Below are 17,214 nucleotides of genomic sequence, written 5' to 3' on the forward strand. Positions count from 1 at the left end.
CTGCACTATCATGTCTGAATCCTTTCATTGCATGTAATAAGCTACAGATCTGTATCTCGTGCTAACACACGTCATAGAGTGTTATTACCTAGCCCTCTTCCAGCCACCCCAAGTGAAGGTAAAATCAGATTTGGCTACAGTTTTTACAGTTTGAATTTTTATATTTTTAGTTTTGGAGTGTTTGAAATAAACTGTTCTAAACCAAGAAAAAAAAAGGTGCCCTCTCCCTGCGACCCCGTGTGCAAGACGGTCGACTGGGCCCTGGCTGTCTGGCGCCAGCTCAACTCGTGCCTGGCCCGCTTGGGCACACCGGAAGCACTTCTTGGGCCAAAGTATTTCCTGTCTTGTCCTGTAATCCCCGGGCACGCCCAAGCGACAGTGAAGTAAGTGTCATTGATCCTTCTTTGCCTATTTAAAGTAGAGCCCTGGCTGATTGGGAATGTTTGGGGGTGAGAAAGCTGAAGGGGCCACCTTGGGCCACCTCTTGTCATGAACACGGAAAGCCATTGCCCTGTGCTCTTGTCAGAGGACGACCATGACTCGTGTGGTGGGTACTTCCTAAGGAAACTATTTTGCTAAGACTAGATGGATCCCAATTTCCCTCTGTTTACAAAACTTTCATCAGACTCATGTGCGACTTGCTGGGCAGTGTCTCCTGGGGAAGGCCCACATGAGACAGTAGGTCAAGTATCCTGTAACCATCCCCCTACCCCACCTCCTAAAAAACCCACTTACATTCTGTCGATGAATTGAAAAGCTTCCTCTTTTATTAATGAGACTTACGTACTTACTGTGTTTTAGAACAGCTTATGAAAACAGACATATATACAGTAAGGTTAATGAAACAGAAAATTAGAAAAAATTTGTCACCATCCATCCAGCTTACTTAGTAAGGGTTCTGTGATTCGCCGTTAGATTTGATTCTGTACTTTCTGGCATCCTGGACAGAAATCTGTTTTGGAAAGCGGGGTATGCAGATAATATGTCTTCTCTATTGTAAGACAAACTCAGTTTAATAACAGCTAATTGAGGGAACACAAGAAGTACTATATTAAAAAGTACACAGCAATTTCTTGTTAAAAAGCAGAAATACATTTATTCATTTAATTACCCCTTTCTTTATCAATATCATGAGTAAATTGAAGCCTTTTTTTTTTTTTTTTTTTTAACATCCAGAGCTTCAGGATTCTTAGGAACCAGTTTTGGCCTTTCCTGTCTGCTGCATGGTCATTGTCAAGAGCTAGAGACTCTGAGATTGTTACCTTATCTGCAAGCTGACAGGTTAGCCTGCCACATTCAGGATGTGGCTTCTGACCCAGCACTGCATCACTCAGAGCTCAGCCACAGCCTAGGCTTCGTATTTGCATTGGTTTCCCCACCTCCTCAGGCCCTATGGGGTGATGCATAGTGGCCCAGGTGGATGCTGGCTTTGCATCAAAGCTGTGGAACTGTGAGCTTGGGAATCACCCAGTTTTCTAACGGGGATGCTGGCAAATCTGCCCAGGAAGGAGATATAACTTTCATTATCGTCAGGAAACAAATCTGCCCTCTGCTCCAGAAGGAGACACTGTCTCTGTTTTTCTAAGTCGGTTTACGATACTAAAACAGCCTTGAAAAGATAATCCAGAGCAACAGCTGACACAAGAGGTACAGAAATGCCACGGAGAGTTCACTCCCAACAGCCATATTAAGGAGCTGCCTTTTTAAAAAAAATTATATATTGTTTTAGCCAAAGCTTATATCATCTTTACCCCTTCAACACCTTTAGGAGTACTTTTTTTCCTGAACTGTGTGTCACTAGACATTAACAAAGCAGCTGACAATAGATGCTTGATACTGAGTAAATAGTTTTAAGGGTCTTGAAAGGCTTACGTCAGTATCTAATAACTTTGAAAACTTTCCTATTCTGGGAGATGGAGTTTTGTCTACAGCCTTTAACTGTATTAACTGTTTCTTAATGCTGCAACAAAGTGTAATCTTTTTTGAAGGAATTTTGATTGGCACTAAGTGCTCAGCATTTGGGCTGAAGTCCCGCAGCAGCTACAGCTATTAATGCAAAGAGTCCACCTGAGGCCATAGCTGGTTGATCCCATCCCCTCTCTACAGGGCTAACCCACCACTGTGTAGACGCTGAGCCCCTGCCTTGGGGCAGGCAGATTTAATTTGCCAGGGATCATAAAATGTATCCCAATTGCAGAAATACTAAAATACAATATATGCATCTTATTAAGGAAAATGGCAAGTAAGTTTAAGCTATTTAGACACAGACTTTCAGGAAATCTTTTTCCAGACTTTTTAGTCTATAAGGTTTTCCATGTATTTTTTCCCTTTCCATATATTTAATTTTATTTGTGCATTCATTTACTCAACACTCCAGCTCTCCAGGATCTTATAAAGAAAAAGGTGAGAGACATGTTAGCAGTTTCATCTGAAATACATTGTGTTTTTAAGGCAAATTCAAACTACTTTGGTGTTGGATAATTTCACATATTCCAAAATGACCTGGGAAAGGTAGCCTGTCCATAGAAACACTTAGGTTTTGTTTCACAGTCTTCCAACCTGTTCCCTGTAGAGTTGTGTGTGATTCCTGAGAGGCTTGGTCCTAACTGTGAAACCCACTCCTCTCTCGGAAGGTGGATGTCTAAGCTGTGGAATGCTGTCATTGCACCCAGAGTTCAAGAAGCAATATTGTCAAGAGCCTCTGTGAAAAGACAACCCAGCCTTGGGCAAACGACTAAAAACCCTAGCCAGGGACAGCAGGCTGTGGTTAGAGCTGCTCTCAGCATCTTGCTTAATAAAGCTGTTCTGCATGGCTGTCCCCTCCAGAGAGCAGGTATGTGGGTTCATGCTGGGAGGAGAGGAAATTCACACTCTTATGTAATGCTTGCTTGAATTTGTTTTTAGGGCGCTCTATTTTCTCTCTTTGTAATGAGAGAAATTATCTCCATGTAATAGATGTTGCACAACACAGCTTTAGAACTCTCTCTTTTTTCATTACTGGCTCATGTTTAAATACCAGACTTCAAAGTAAAGTTTGCTGGTTGACAAAACGCCTGCTTGGGTATTACAAGCCTGTGATTTTGAAGAGGCTGTTTCTTTAAGTATTGGAAATGTTGGATTTTACTTGACTCTGAAACTGCATTATTGCTTCTGTCCTTTTGACAAAACATGGTTTATGCTATTTCAGAGCTAGACCAGCATACAGCTGATTTCAAAGGAGGAAGTTTCCCTTTATCCATAGTTTCAAGTTACAACAGTTGCAGCAAGAAGAAAGAGAGTGGTGCCTGGAGAAAGGTGAGCACCAGTCCTCGCAAGAAGTCTGGCCGGTTCTCTTCACCGACCTGGAACAAGCCGGACCTGAGTGAGGAAGGTAAGGGGGGCAGGCATGTCACCCACACGTATGTGGGCATCCATGAGGTGGTTTCTGAATGCAAACGTGCTTTATTTTTATCACTCTGCATTCAACAAAGCAAAATTCTGAGTATTTCAGATACATATTTTCATGGAATAAAACACGTGGTAGTTAAACTCCAAAAATATTTGAGAGCCCCCTACCTGAAAAAATAATCTTTCATACTAGAATTCTGAAATTAAATCTTTACCATGTTAACGGTCATCTGCTTTTTATTAATTTGATTTTCCTGGGATGCACACAATTATATTTATGTAATACAAATTGACACATAAAAGGAAAGAAATATGCCAACATGCATTCCTGAGCCAACCTTAAATTTTTAGAAGTATGTGTTATAGACGTATTTGATACCAGTTTAAGGTCTTTACAAGTGAGTCAGCTTTACACATTTTTTTCATACATGGGATGTACTGTGTACCAAGTTTTATTCTAAGCACTGGAAATAGAGCAGTGAAAACAGGAGATAAAAATACCCCCCCTCATAAAGTTTACATTCTAATAAATTATTAGACCTCTTCCTTTTGGCTCTGATAATAGCATAATCAGTTGTACAAATTTTAAATGTCCTCCCTAAAGGCAATCATATTTGAAAAGATGTTCCAACCTCATAGGCATTGTGGATTTCTGTTACATGTAATTGAGGTCTTCAGGAGCCCCCTTGCACCCCAAAATTTTCTGTTTTATGTAATTTTATGGCAAGTTGACAGCAATGGGGTTGACTAAATAAAAGAATACGATGCCTAAAATCTTTCTTAAAGCAGAAAAAGTTGCTTTTATTACTATATTTTTATATTGAAGCTTGTATTGATTTTTAATAAAAATTGAATACGGTTTTAACCGTATCAGTACATGCCAGAGTTCTGTAATTACCCCAAGTATGTGAAAATAAATTGTGAGCACTTTTTTAAATGACTGAATGGACAGTCACTGAAAAACAATATAAACTCTCATTGTAAAGATAAGTTTTATGTATTTATAATGGGATACATTCTGATCCCAAAGGCTTGCCCTTACTTCCTAAAGTTAGAGTGTTTGATTCAGGGAATAAAGTCATGAGACTCTAGCCCCCCAGTAGAGCCAAGAGTCTCCCTCAGATGACTTTCTGTAACAAGGATTATACCTTTTACCTGTTGATCCCTTGAGAGTATCCAGAAGGGCTCTACGATGAGGATTATCATCTCCATTTACAGAGAGCAAAACTGAGGCTCAGAAACCCTTGGTTACCTGCTCCAATTCACTTCTACAAACAGGGGGTTCTGCAATCCCTGTTTTCGTTCCTGGCGAGTCCAATGCTGTTTTCTTCAGTCTGTGCCACTCATAATAATCCATGGCACTCAAAGAAGGACACCCGTGCAGGCTCTCTTCACTGTATCATTTCCAAGTGCATTAGAATTCCTTTAGGGCTCAGGACCAGCTGCTTTCCTGAACAATAAGCATTGCCAATATAGATCAATACTTTAGAGTTGACAAACAAAATCCATAAAGTGAATATGAACTGAAAACAATATTATGGAAATAAGTCTAACTTGGCAGACTGTATCAGGCAAAACTGACTTATAAATTATTTTAAATTCATTTATATTTTTAAAATAAATATTAGTTGTACAGCTATTGGATATATCAAATATTCTTTGAAACATGAAAACTTCGATGAATAAAATTGTGTGCAACCATAGTTTACACTGACTTCAACGCAGAGATTTATAAAACGCATTGGCCAGTGTTTAGGTGCATGAACCACTGATTGGTTAAGGACCAAAGGTGGACATGCCTCTAGTTTTTATTTTTTTTTATAACAGTAACTTTTTCTAATAATTACATTTGATATAAAAATTATTACAACAGGGCTTCCCTGGTGGCGCCGTGGTTGAGAGTCCGCCTGCTGATGCAGGGGACAAGGGTTCATGCCCCGGTCCGGGAAGACCCCACATGCCACAGAGCAGCTAGGCCCGTGAACCACGGCCGCTGAGCCTGTGCGTCCGGAGCCTGTGCTCCGTGACAGGAGAGGCCACAACAGTGAGAGGCCCGCGTACGGAAAAAAAAAAAAAAAAAATTATTACAACCACGTTTGGGTTGATTTTTGATTTTTTGACATCATTGGTTTAAAAAAGAAAAAAACAAACCAAAAATAGAACCCTTTTGCATTCCATGCAGACCACTATGGAAACTCATAAAATTTAATAAAGACACAGCCTTTTTCTTTCCTGACCTAAACCAAGGCTGAGGGGTTGGTCACAGGCTTCTGGAGAGCAGGGCCCAAGGCTGTGTGCACTTACATGGTAATTAGGGGAAACCTACTAGTCATGGCTTTCTGACAATAATGACAAAAGTATGGATGAGGAAATATACAGAGATTCTTTGATGATCTGCTTTTGATCTGCTTTTAATCAGGATATATCAAATTCGACTTACTTTTCAAAATCATTCTTTAGAGATTAATCTGTGCTAGCACCATTCGTACAATTTTAGAATTAACTCAGAAGCAACTGTGTTAATGAACTTATAAAATTACAGTGTGTATTATAGGAAGACATTTTGAGTCTAAAATGTTTTAGTGTTTCTCAAACTTTTTTTTTTTAACATCTTTATTGGGGTATAATTGCTTTACAATGGTGTGTTAGTTTCTGCTTTATAACAAAGTGAATCAGCTATACATATACATATGTTCCCATATGTCTTATCAAACTTTTTTGACCATAACCCATAGTGAGAAATATATTTTAAAGCCTGACCAGTACACACAAACCTATGCATTTGCATGTATCTAACTGATACAAATTTATATATTTACTGCAACCTGTGCAATCTGATATTTCCTATTTGTTTTTTTAAATGGGTTGAAATATGCAGTTTGAAGAAAATTGGTGTGACATGCAGTATTTGTTTTAATGCTGTGACTTTTTGTATACTGCTATTTTGTTTTCTGTAAAACGCAAAGCAATTAAAAGTTAAATTTCTACGCACCAAGGCCACCCACACTGTAATATATCATAGGGCCCAGACATCAAAAACTGCTTCAGATCTACATAGTCAGTAACTCATCAGTAACATTGGAAGGCAAACAAAGGGAGAGAAAGGGAAATTACCATCATCAAAAGGCACCTATTAACCCCTTTTTAGGTACTTTGAGAACAAAGGCCTAAGGATGTGGGGGCTTGACTGGTTAGAATAGGGTCCATTGATGAAAGCAGAGTTGAGGGTTCCTGAATTGAGCCTCAGGTGGTGTGAGTTGTACTGTCTTTCTTTAGTCATAAATATATCAATACATGAGGTTGTTGGTCATTCCCTGACCTTCCACAGGGCTTCAAGAGATGGATTTAATCCAAAAACAATATGAAAATACAGCAGAGTCCATAGCCTGTTTCTTTTAAATACAGAGTTCAAGAGGCACAGGGACATTCTGTTGAAATGTGATTACATTTTTTTTCTTTAAACAGGTATCAAAAATAAGACTATATTACAGCTGAATTGTAACAGGAATGCTTCTCTGTCAAAACAAAAGTAAGTTTCCCTTGTAGATTTAACTCATAGCAAACTACACATTCTCATGATTAGTCTGTGCAACTATGAATTTCTTTAAAAAAAAGTTTCTTAGCCTATTTTGCTTTTAGTTTGTTAAAAGGTTAGAAATATCATTGGCTTCATTTTGTACCAAATTTGATAGCATTTGACAAAGATATGGTAACATCCTGCATTTGTGAACTTTTAAACAGACTTTTAGATGACTTTTTTTTTTGCGGTTCGCGGGCCTCTCACCGTTGTGGCCTCTCCCGTTGCGGAGCACAGGCTCCGGACACTCAGGCTCAGCGGCCATGGCTCACGGGCCCAGCCGCTCCGCGGCATGTGGGATCTTCCCGGACCGGGGCACGAACCCGTGTCCCCTGCATCGGCAGGCGGACTGTCAACCACTGTGCCACCAGGGAAGCCCCGTGTTTGTTTGTTTTTAATGATAGATTTACAGAAACCTAGCATGACTTTTTTTCTTATGTTGCTCCTAGGGAATTGTTGATTATACCTCCAAACTTGTAAGCAAGCTGAAATAAGGAATTATTTATCATAGAATAAAAATGCTTGGTAGTTTGTAAATAGGTCCCCAGTGTACCCCAGTAATTTGTGTGCTCCATCACTTGTCAGGTAGCATTTAGGGCCCTGTGCCCTGGTTCACAGAATTACAGAAGGGGGTGAGGGGGGTCATTGAATCTCCATCACATGCTGTTTCTGCCGGGTCCACTGTTAGAGCTGTTGTACTCAACAGCCTATATAATATTTGTAATAACTCTGTGTTGTAGGTATAAGGAATTTGTTAGAGAAAAGGGAACCCAGGAACTGAGTGAGGTGTTGAGGACAAAAAGAAAACCTGACCTGTGGTCATATTGCTAATATGTGGTAAATTCGTATTTACTCCATTATCACACTGCCCCCTGCACACAGTGTCTTAGCTTTATCTTTGGAGACAGAGGGAAGAGTAAGACTGGAATGTTTTAAGTGAAAGTAGATTTCTTTGTGTAGTAAAATTTTACCCTATTGAGAATTTTAAGTGGGAGTTTTCAGAGTCCAGCGGGAGTGGGTTGTTGCGTGACATTGATGGATGCCTTTAAAGGATGTTAAAAACTTTTTAGGTCTCTAGAGAATGATCTGTCTTTGGCGTTGAATTTGGATCAAAGACTCTCTCTGGGTTCGGATGATGAAGCGGACCTTGTCACGGAACTTCAGAGCATGTGCTCCAGCAAATCTGAATCTGATATAAGCAAGGTAAGCAGGACGCTTGGGGGAGGACATTGAATGGTTGCACCCAGCATTCGAGAGACTTCTTAGAGCCACATCATAACTCTCACTCCCTGACAGAAATTCCTTATCAAATAGCATGTTAATGCTCTAAATCAGAACATCCCTTACCTTGCTTAGAAAAGCCCTTTCTTCCAAAATACCCCTTCTACAATAAGGGAGCTCTATTTAGCACACCTTCTCTGAAAGACCCGAAGTGTTAATTGCGTTACCACAAATTACACCAATACATCCTTTTCCTTTTCGTATTCCTAACTTTGGTCCATAAGTCACCAGTCAGTAAGAGAGCATTACAGCAGCCTTGTGTTCTGGATAGAATGGCAACTTTCCTTACAAATAAAAAAAATAAGTGGCCTGTGTAATTTGTTTAGTCAAAGTCTTCAAGCTGTGAAATTTGAGATCCGAATACGGAAATCAGTGACCCAAAATCTCGAAGCATTAACAGCATCACATTCAACCTGTTTTGGCACCTGACATCTGCAGCAAATTTGACCAGACTTCCTTGATAAATGCCTTTTACTTGAAAGGGACCATAAGAAGGTAGTTATAACTTGTGCAGCTTCCGCCCAAAGACTCACCTATTGTATTTAGACAGTCATAATCTCTGGCCAAAGTAGAACTGACTAGCTTATTTAACGTTGCTGCAAATGCGTCGAAATAACCTCTGGAAAAATAAGGTAACAATGAAAATCTTGCAAATTTTATATCCTTTCATTTTGTGCCAAGTGATTTTTTTTTTTTTTAATAGGGCTCATCTGGTTGTCTTCTTCTGACTTTAAAAGACTTTTTCCTTAGAGGGTATGTCTCGTGCATTTGCCGTTAGTTTCACATGAAGACTTCAGGTCTTCATATGAACATTATGGGACTTGCAGGTCTGTTCTGTAGAGCTTCTGACAGTAAGAGAAGGATCCCACTTCTGTTGTGGGTTTTCCACAGTGACCTGATAAACTGTATATCTTCCAGATTGCTGATTCCGGGGATGAGTTAGGGAGGTTTGATCGTTCAGGAAACCACCCTGCATTTTCAGCAACTGTTAATAATCCAAGAATGCCAGTGTCACAAAAGGTAAGTGTCCCCTTTCCCTCCAAAATGGGACAAAGAAGGACTGTTGTGGAATTTGACTTCACAAATCTTTCAGTGTGCATCACAGTTACTTTTAAACCATAGTTGGGAAGTAAATAGGATAAAGGCAAAAGTGTTCTCTAAGGTAATCAAGGTTAGAAAAATTATTGTTTGGATAATAGCTTGAAAGAATCACATAGAAAAGCATTCTTTTTCCTTCTATTTGATGCCAAAATTTTGGGTGTCTTTTCCATTTGTTTATGCCGAAACTAGATTTCTGTCTTCTATTGCTGTATTTTAAAATGGGATATTGAATTTCATTTGAGCGCTATTTTGGAAAACTAGAGTTAATTTTAGCAAAGTGCTGAGTGATGATAAAGATCTACACACACAAAAAAATCTCATTCTGGTTTACTTTAACTTGCCATATCATGCATGTTTCAGTGAGAGACTTTCCTTTAAAAACAAATCAGAATGTCAAATAGAAGAGCCAGGATTCCAATAGAGTTCCTCAACCTCTTGAAATAACTTATACGATCGGTTAATAAATGCCAAGAGTTGAGATAGCCCAGCATGGTACTCCTGGGTGAACAGAAACAATAAAACTACTTCTTATCCGGTAGTGATTTTATGAGGATGCATATTTTGTAAGCTCACCAAGCCATGTCGATTGTGGTTCACATCCTGTTCTCATCCCCTCGCATGGCAGCTGACACAAACCTGTTGTGGGTGGGGGGGGAGTGCAGAAAGCAGAATTATAAAGTCAGGGTGGTGAGACTGTTACATTATTAACCCTCCTTTGATCACCAGACAGCCCTGGGCTCCCCTGCCCCTGCTCTCTCACGGCTTCGTTAGGTTTCAGTCCTGATTAGTTACGCGGAAGCTGTGTGTGTTGCGGGGAATATTAACGAGGCTGAGTTCTTGTATAAAAAATACATAACATGATTATCTGTGAAGAAGAACATGACCTGTCTGGCTTACTCTGTATAGTATTTGCTTTTTTCCCCCAATTGGGAACAGTTTAGAAGCACAGCAAAAGCATAGTTTGGAGAGCAGGTAAGGGAGGATGAGTAAGGAGGTGACCTGGGGTCCCTGCGGAGAATTCTGGCTGGAAAATATTTGTTCAGGAGCTGGGGTTCAGAACACCTTTCTTGGGCCTCCAGGACCCCTCTTCAGGATTCCTTCCTTGCGCAGCAGCCAGTGGGAAGGGGTGCGATGAGCCACTCTTTGTCCGCAGGGCCCAGTCACTTTCCTATATAAAAAGGTTGACTGGTAGTGAGTGGCAGCTGTTGGATAATGAAGACAGTTTTGTACCTCTTTTTCTCTGTCACAGGACCATAGTGGGTTGCTACAATGAGGTACTGTCCAGAAAAATAGTACTGAAGGGAGGCTAAGCTTTGTTTTAAAAGGGACCTTTTTAAAAAATGGATCATTTTATACTTTCTGGGCTCTTCAGAAAGAACCATAGAGTTGTTTAAATGTGCGGTTTGATGCGGGTATTAGGAGGACAGCTGCCCCCTATTGCTTTGCCCACTGAACGCCTGGTGAGGACTGTTCCCCGGGGCTAGATGTTCTTCTCCGAACCTGCCAGCAGAGGGTGAAGTATACTCTGGCTTTGCCAGCCTCCTGAGAGCTTCACAGGCTTATACCTCTTCTACTGTGATAAACTCAGCGAGCATTTCTTGGTTCGATGCCCAGTCTCTATCAGGAAGTAATTCCCTTTAGAAGTAAGAGCTGTCTGTGTTAGTTGAAATCACTTTCTCCTATGCGGCCAGAGAGGGGCCTATTAATCAATCAGGTAGCATGTCAGCCAGCCTTAAACAATTTACATAGATACAGATTTAAATCAATCATCAGGAGAGTAGATACTAATAAATGTTTTCTTCTCATTAAGATGCAAATTAAACCCCCTAAAGCAGAAGTTCTCATTCTGGTGGCATAATGAAATCCACTTGAGGATTTTTTTTTTTCCAATCCCCGGTACCTGGACCACATGCCCTAGAGGTTCTGATGTAATTGGTCCAAGGTACAACCTGGACGTTGGGGTTTTTAAAAGCTCCTTGGTGATTCTCACGTGCAGCCAGGGCTTAGACCCACTCTCCGACACATACCTCTGATCTCTCATCCTCCTTATTTTCCACCCCATTTCTTTCCAAATATGTCCTTAAACGTCACATAACTTACTTTTACATGTAATTTACTATTTCAACAACATACCCGTCTTCACCCTTCCTTCTTCCCATGGAACCCTTTCCTCTTCACCTGTCATAGCCCATACTCACTTGAGCTCAGTTCTGCCACCTGGCAAACATGAAGTGAGGCCTATCCAAGTGAACTCAAGATCAGGGAAAACAGCATGAGTAAAAGGTCTTATCCCAGCATCATCACTCTCACCTATCCAACTCTGGTTCCTCGCTATCCAACTCTGGTTCCTTGGGGGCAAAATGAGAGACCTAGACCAGGTGCAGAAGAGTTCTGAAACACTAGGAAAACAAGAGCATGCAGTTTCCAAGAATGGAAGATCTTGAGCTCCTTAGTCATAGAGAATTGCTACGCAGGAACTTTAATTCGCTACCGCAGAAGCTCCGTCAGAGCAAGGATGGTGCTCTTTTACGTTCTCTACTGTAAGCTGAGCACCTAGAACAGTGTTTGTCTTGTAAACATTCAAAAGATGTGTTGAGTAATAGTCCAATTAGATCTAAAGGCAGAAAAATTAAGTGACATGCTCAAGGTGAAAGAGTTGAATTGTAGAACTGCTTAAAGATGGTTGGAGTAGTCCAGTTTGACTTCCTCAGGCCTAGGACTTCATACAGCTCCAGCTGGTGAGGAGACCCCAGATTCTGGCACTCGATTCACTGACTCCTGCGTCTAGCACTTTTGTGATACCACAAAGGACCTAATGAAAATCAGCCAGTGGGTCTATAAGACATTAAGCATTCAGCTTCTCCCCTCCATTGTCTTTTGTTCATTTTTTCATGAGAACTTAAGAGAGAAACTCCTACCTGCGTGTTCAGGGACGGAGAGGAGGAAGTTAGGACTGATCACAGAAGTTGGGAACAATGTCAAATTGACAAGCTATTTTGTTTGCCTTTCTTACAGGAGGTCAGTCCTCTCAGCAGCCATCAAGCGACCGAATGCAGCAACAGTAAATCAAAGACTGAGTTGGGTGTTTCAAGAGTTAAATCTTTTCTTCCTGTTCCTAGAAGTAAAGTCACCCAGTGTTCCCAGAACACCAAAAGAAGCAGCAGCAGCAGTAATACAAGGCAAATAGAAATAAACAATTCAAAAGAAGATTTGAAACTTACACAAAAATGAACAAGTAGAAAAACCTAACAAATAGGCCTGCCTACAATATTCTCATTCTTCTGTATATTTCACACAGACACCAAGGACAACAAGATGTAAATACCTTTAAATGAATCAAATGTTTTCACTGCAATATAAAGTATGAGTGCAGGACCACTATTCAGTTTTTTGTAAAGTGTATTTATAATCAACATTTAGGGTTTTTTTTTTTTTTTTCAGTTCTGTAGGATTGAACTGCAATACCAAGAAGTTATACCCACTTTTCAAGTAGTTTTATAATAGAAAAGTCATAATAGTTTTACTCAAGATGTTCAGGGGTATTAAAACAACTGTCTGTGTACTGTATATCTATATATATGTACATATGTATATTTAAGAAAGCCTGAATCATTGCATACTACATGTATGCAACATTGGCTTAGATAACAGGTACCATTTTAAAGAGATCATAATTTTATGTTCACTTGATGAGAAATGACTAGAATGGGGCAATAAATCATTTCTCAAGAGTTACTTTTCTTAAAAGCCATACTAAGTATTTTTAAGTATTTTGCCTGTTAAAATTCTAGTTTCCAGTTTTAAATCTTTTAATGGTTGCATCATGTATATTTATGCTTATGAATTTGCATTATTGACTCCTGTAAAATATGAAATTATATAATGCAATAAAAAGTGTTATCTTTCTTAACAAAAGTTTTATACCTAAGTGGATATAAAAAAGTAAATGCTTCAATAAATGAGACTTAACTCCTCTTCAATTCTAGTGGCACAATGGATAATATTTTCTAGACGGTTTGTTTCACTAATGAAATGACTTAACTCAAAAATTTAATATGCCTTGACACCAAATAAAATATTGAATTAGTGAAATAATTTTGCTGTAGTTTCTATCGCTCTTAGTAGTTTATCCATGCAAAAGGTATTTGTGTTCAATTTAAGGACATTTGTAAAACTGGTCCTCCATGTTGGTATTTCAGTAGATATTCAGAGAAAGACTCACACTTGTTAGAAAGTATTAGTTGGTTTAAACTAAACAAACATTTCAGTGGAGCTCTAGGAATTAGGTGCTCATTGAAAAAAATTTTTTCATACATACAAAAAAAAAGTATAATTATATACCAAGAGTCATTTGCTTGTCTGAGAGTACTAAAAGTCCTTTCTTGGCCAGAATGGTTATTTACATTAAAGTATATACATGTGCATTGAAACTATATTACACTTTGCAAGTATCTTTTAAAAATGTATAGTGAAGATTAGGCCACATGGGGTGAAGTAGAGGAAGGATCAGGGAAGAGATCAATTCCAGTACCTGTCAGCCTTCATCTCTGCAATCCTTGGTTGTACAGCATGGACCTCATGGACAGGGAGATGAAACTAGAGCAAGGGACAGAGGGTAGATAGGAGAGAGAGGCTGGAGGAAATGGGCTTGAACACAATAACGCCTTTGAGCTGGACTCAAATTCTTGGTACCCTGGTGGTATTTGATACTCTCAAGTGTTTTCACAAAAAGACATTAATCTTGGGAACAAAACTCAATGCTCTTGATATCATAGACCAACATACATAGATTGAGGTGGCTCTAATGTGTTTCCTCCTGCTTACATACACCTTCTTAGATTGTGTCGTATTTGATTTTTTAGTGATAAGGCACTGTGCTTTATCTTAGCAGCTTTTCTGAAGATAAGGATCTCATTAGTGTATTCAAGGACCAGAGAAGAGAAAAAATTTGGAATATATTATTAAGATGACCTCTAGTAACTGATCCATACAGTTTTGATTCATTAGTAAAATTCAACACATATACTTTTTATAATTGGATGGTAGACTGGAAGATGTCTAAAGGCATTTAGATCAGGAGCTTTCAAAATACAGATAGAGACCTAGTAATTGGTCATTTTATCAATTTAGTGGGTCACAACTACCATTTTTTTGAAAATAGGATAGAATAGAAAGTGTCAGAGTACATCATGGTATCACAGTCAATAAATGAACTATTTGTGAAGATTTTGTTTCTATTATGTAGGTACACGGATGTAGGCACTGGATTGTGATGTAAAGCATAACTCTTTCCGTGGGTCATGTCCAAAAGTCTTTGAAAGTCACTACGGTATAATGGAACCTAGTGGTGAGGGTCGGGGTGCTTTGGGGGTAAAAAGTTCTTTGGTGATAAACAGCCTTGGGACTGAATTAAGCACTAACATTTACTAGCTGTGTGACCTAAGACAAGTTACCTGATCTCTTTGACCCAGGTTTCACAATAGTTAAATAGGACATGACAACCCTACAAGTTATCCATGAGCATTAAAATGAGGTAATATAGTGTTCCTAGTTACTCCCCTCATACATAAAAAGTAATAAATTATGTCCCAGAACTCTGTGGCAATCCAACGTCTTTTCAAGTTGTAATCAATTCACAAGCAACTACTTACAGCTGTATTATGAGCATCAGATTTTACTACAGTTGTATGAAACACCTAACAGATAGAAATAGCTAATTGGAAATTAATATAAAACATTAGCAAATTTTATTTTCCTTTATGTTAAGTCTATTTAGGAGAACCTCATCATCAAGGTAACACATTTTGCAGTTGCCTATGTAAAAGAAAAACTAGTAGATGTGTCAAAATCTGATAATGAAAAAAGCCAATTTTGATAGACAAGGCTGAATTTCCATAATATTTTTTTCTGTGCAATAAATACTTAATGCAAATTAAGTTCAGTTGACCTAGCCAACACCTGATTTAGGCACCTGTTCTTAACAACTATGAGCCATTACACAAAACTTACTCTATGAAGTTATGTGATACTTTCTGAATTCTATCTGACTCCTTCTGTAACATTTTTCTCAGAGAACATCCCTCAGATGTCACAGGAGTAAGTTAGTGAATAGATAATCCTGTTAGTTTAATTTGGTTTTTACTGTGAATAAATAGTTGAGTTGTAGACCAAGATGCCATTGTTGATTTGAAAGAGAGGACTATGGAAATATATGAAGAGAGGATATGAGTTACACACCATATCTATTCTGTCTTTAACAGTGAAGATAACACTTGACTATCAAGGGTCATGTGCTGTAGGTTCTGGCCATAAGGCTAAGACAACATGTAATATCTCTAGGTGTCAATGTCTTCACTGGAAGAAAAAATAGAGGATTTTTCTTGTTCCCAGAAAGAAAAGTACAATAGGAAAATCAGAAATCCTGATAGTTGTTCATACACATTCTGATACCTTAATAAGGGACGACATCAGCTAAACATATCCAAAAAAATGTTACTTGGATTATATTTTGAGGAAATCAAGAATATGTCAGAAAGAGAAATTAAGAAATCAATCCTATTTACAATTTCATCGAAAAGAATAAAATACCTAGGAATAAATTTAACCAAGGAGGTAAAAGACCTGTACACTGCTGAAAAGGCATTGATGAGAGAAATTAAAGAAGGCACAAATAAATGGAGAGAGATTCTGTGCTTACAAATTAGAAAAATTAATACTGTTAAAATGTCCCTAGTACCCAAAGCAACCTACAGATTCAGTGAAATCACTATCAAAATTCCAATTTTTTTTTTCACAGAAATAGAACACACAATCCTAAAATGTGTGTGGCACCACAAAAGACCCCGAATAGACAAAGCAGTCTTGAGAAAGAACAGAGCTGGAAGTGTCATGCTTCCTGATTTCAAACTATATTAGCTATAACAAATCAAAATAGTATAGTGCTGGCATAGAAACAGACACAGATCGATGGAATAGAGTGCCCAGAAATAAACCCATGCATATATGGACAATTTCTGATAAAGATGCCAAGAATATACAATGAGGAAAGGGCAGTCTCTTTAATAAATGCTGTTGGGAAAACTGGACAGCTACATGGAAAAGAACGAAACTAAACCCACTATCTTACACCATACACAAAAATTAACTCAAAATGGATTAAAGACTTGAATGTAAGACCTGCAAACATAAAACTCCTAGAAGAAAACATAGCGGGGTAAGCTCCTTGACATTGGTCTTGGTGATGATTTTCTTGATCCGACACCAAAAGTAAAGGCAAGAAAAGCAAAAATCAACAAGGGGGACAAAATAAAAACCAAAAACCTTCTGCACTGGAAAGGAAACCAACACAAGGAAACCCCAACCTATAAAGTAGAAGAAAATATTTGCAAATCATATATATATGATAAGGGAATAATACCCAAAACATATTTAAAAAACTCATACAAAACAGCAAAAAACCAAACAATCCAATTAAAACCAGGCAGAGGATCTAAACAGACATTTTTCCAAAGAAGACATACAGATGGGCCAACAGGTCCATGAGAAGGTGCTCAACATCACGAATCATAAGGAAAATGCAAATGAAAACCACAGTGAGATATCACATTATACCTGTTAGAATAGCTATCATCAAAAAGACGAGATAAGTGTTGGCAAGGATATGGAGAAAAGAGAACCCTTAGGCACTGTTGGTAGGAAAGTAAATTGGTGCAGCCACTATGGAAAACAGTATGGAGGTTCCTCAAAAATTAAAAATGCTCTCGCAGACTCCAGGAGAGGTCACAAGCCACCTCTGCTCCCACTGCATGCTCCAGGGGTGTGCGTGAGCCATCACCACTACCGAGAACCCCAGAACCCGGCACCAGCCT

The 17,214-nt window shown here is 38.9% G+C and overlaps 1 protein-coding gene across 1 annotated transcript in view; it reads left to right on the forward strand.

Moving 5' to 3' along the window:
- Positions 1–13,331, forward strand: part of CTTNBP2 (cortactin binding protein 2) — a 160,209-nt gene extending 146,878 nt beyond the window's left edge. Inside the window, exons 18-24 of the mRNA XM_024757787.1 lie at positions 171–383; positions 2,634–2,833; positions 3,188–3,370; positions 6,853–6,916; positions 8,035–8,167; positions 9,164–9,265; positions 12,362–13,331. Of these exons, the coding sequence (XP_024613555.1) occupies positions 171–383; positions 2,634–2,833; positions 3,188–3,370; positions 6,853–6,916; positions 8,035–8,167; positions 9,164–9,265; positions 12,362–12,577 (1,111 nt within the window). The 3' untranslated portion in view covers positions 12,578–13,331. The remainder of the gene's footprint in view (positions 1–170; positions 384–2,633; positions 2,834–3,187; positions 3,371–6,852; positions 6,917–8,034; positions 8,168–9,163; positions 9,266–12,361) is intronic.
- The last annotated feature ends 3,883 nt before the right edge of the window (positions 13,332–17,214 follow it).

Source organism: Neophocaena asiaeorientalis, unplaced genomic scaffold (genome assembly GCF_003031525.2).
Source record: "Neophocaena asiaeorientalis asiaeorientalis breed wild unplaced genomic scaffold, Neophocaena_asiaeorientalis_V1.1 scaffold116, whole genome shotgun sequence".
NCBI lineage: Eukaryota > Metazoa > Chordata > Mammalia > Artiodactyla > Phocoenidae > Neophocaena > Neophocaena asiaeorientalis.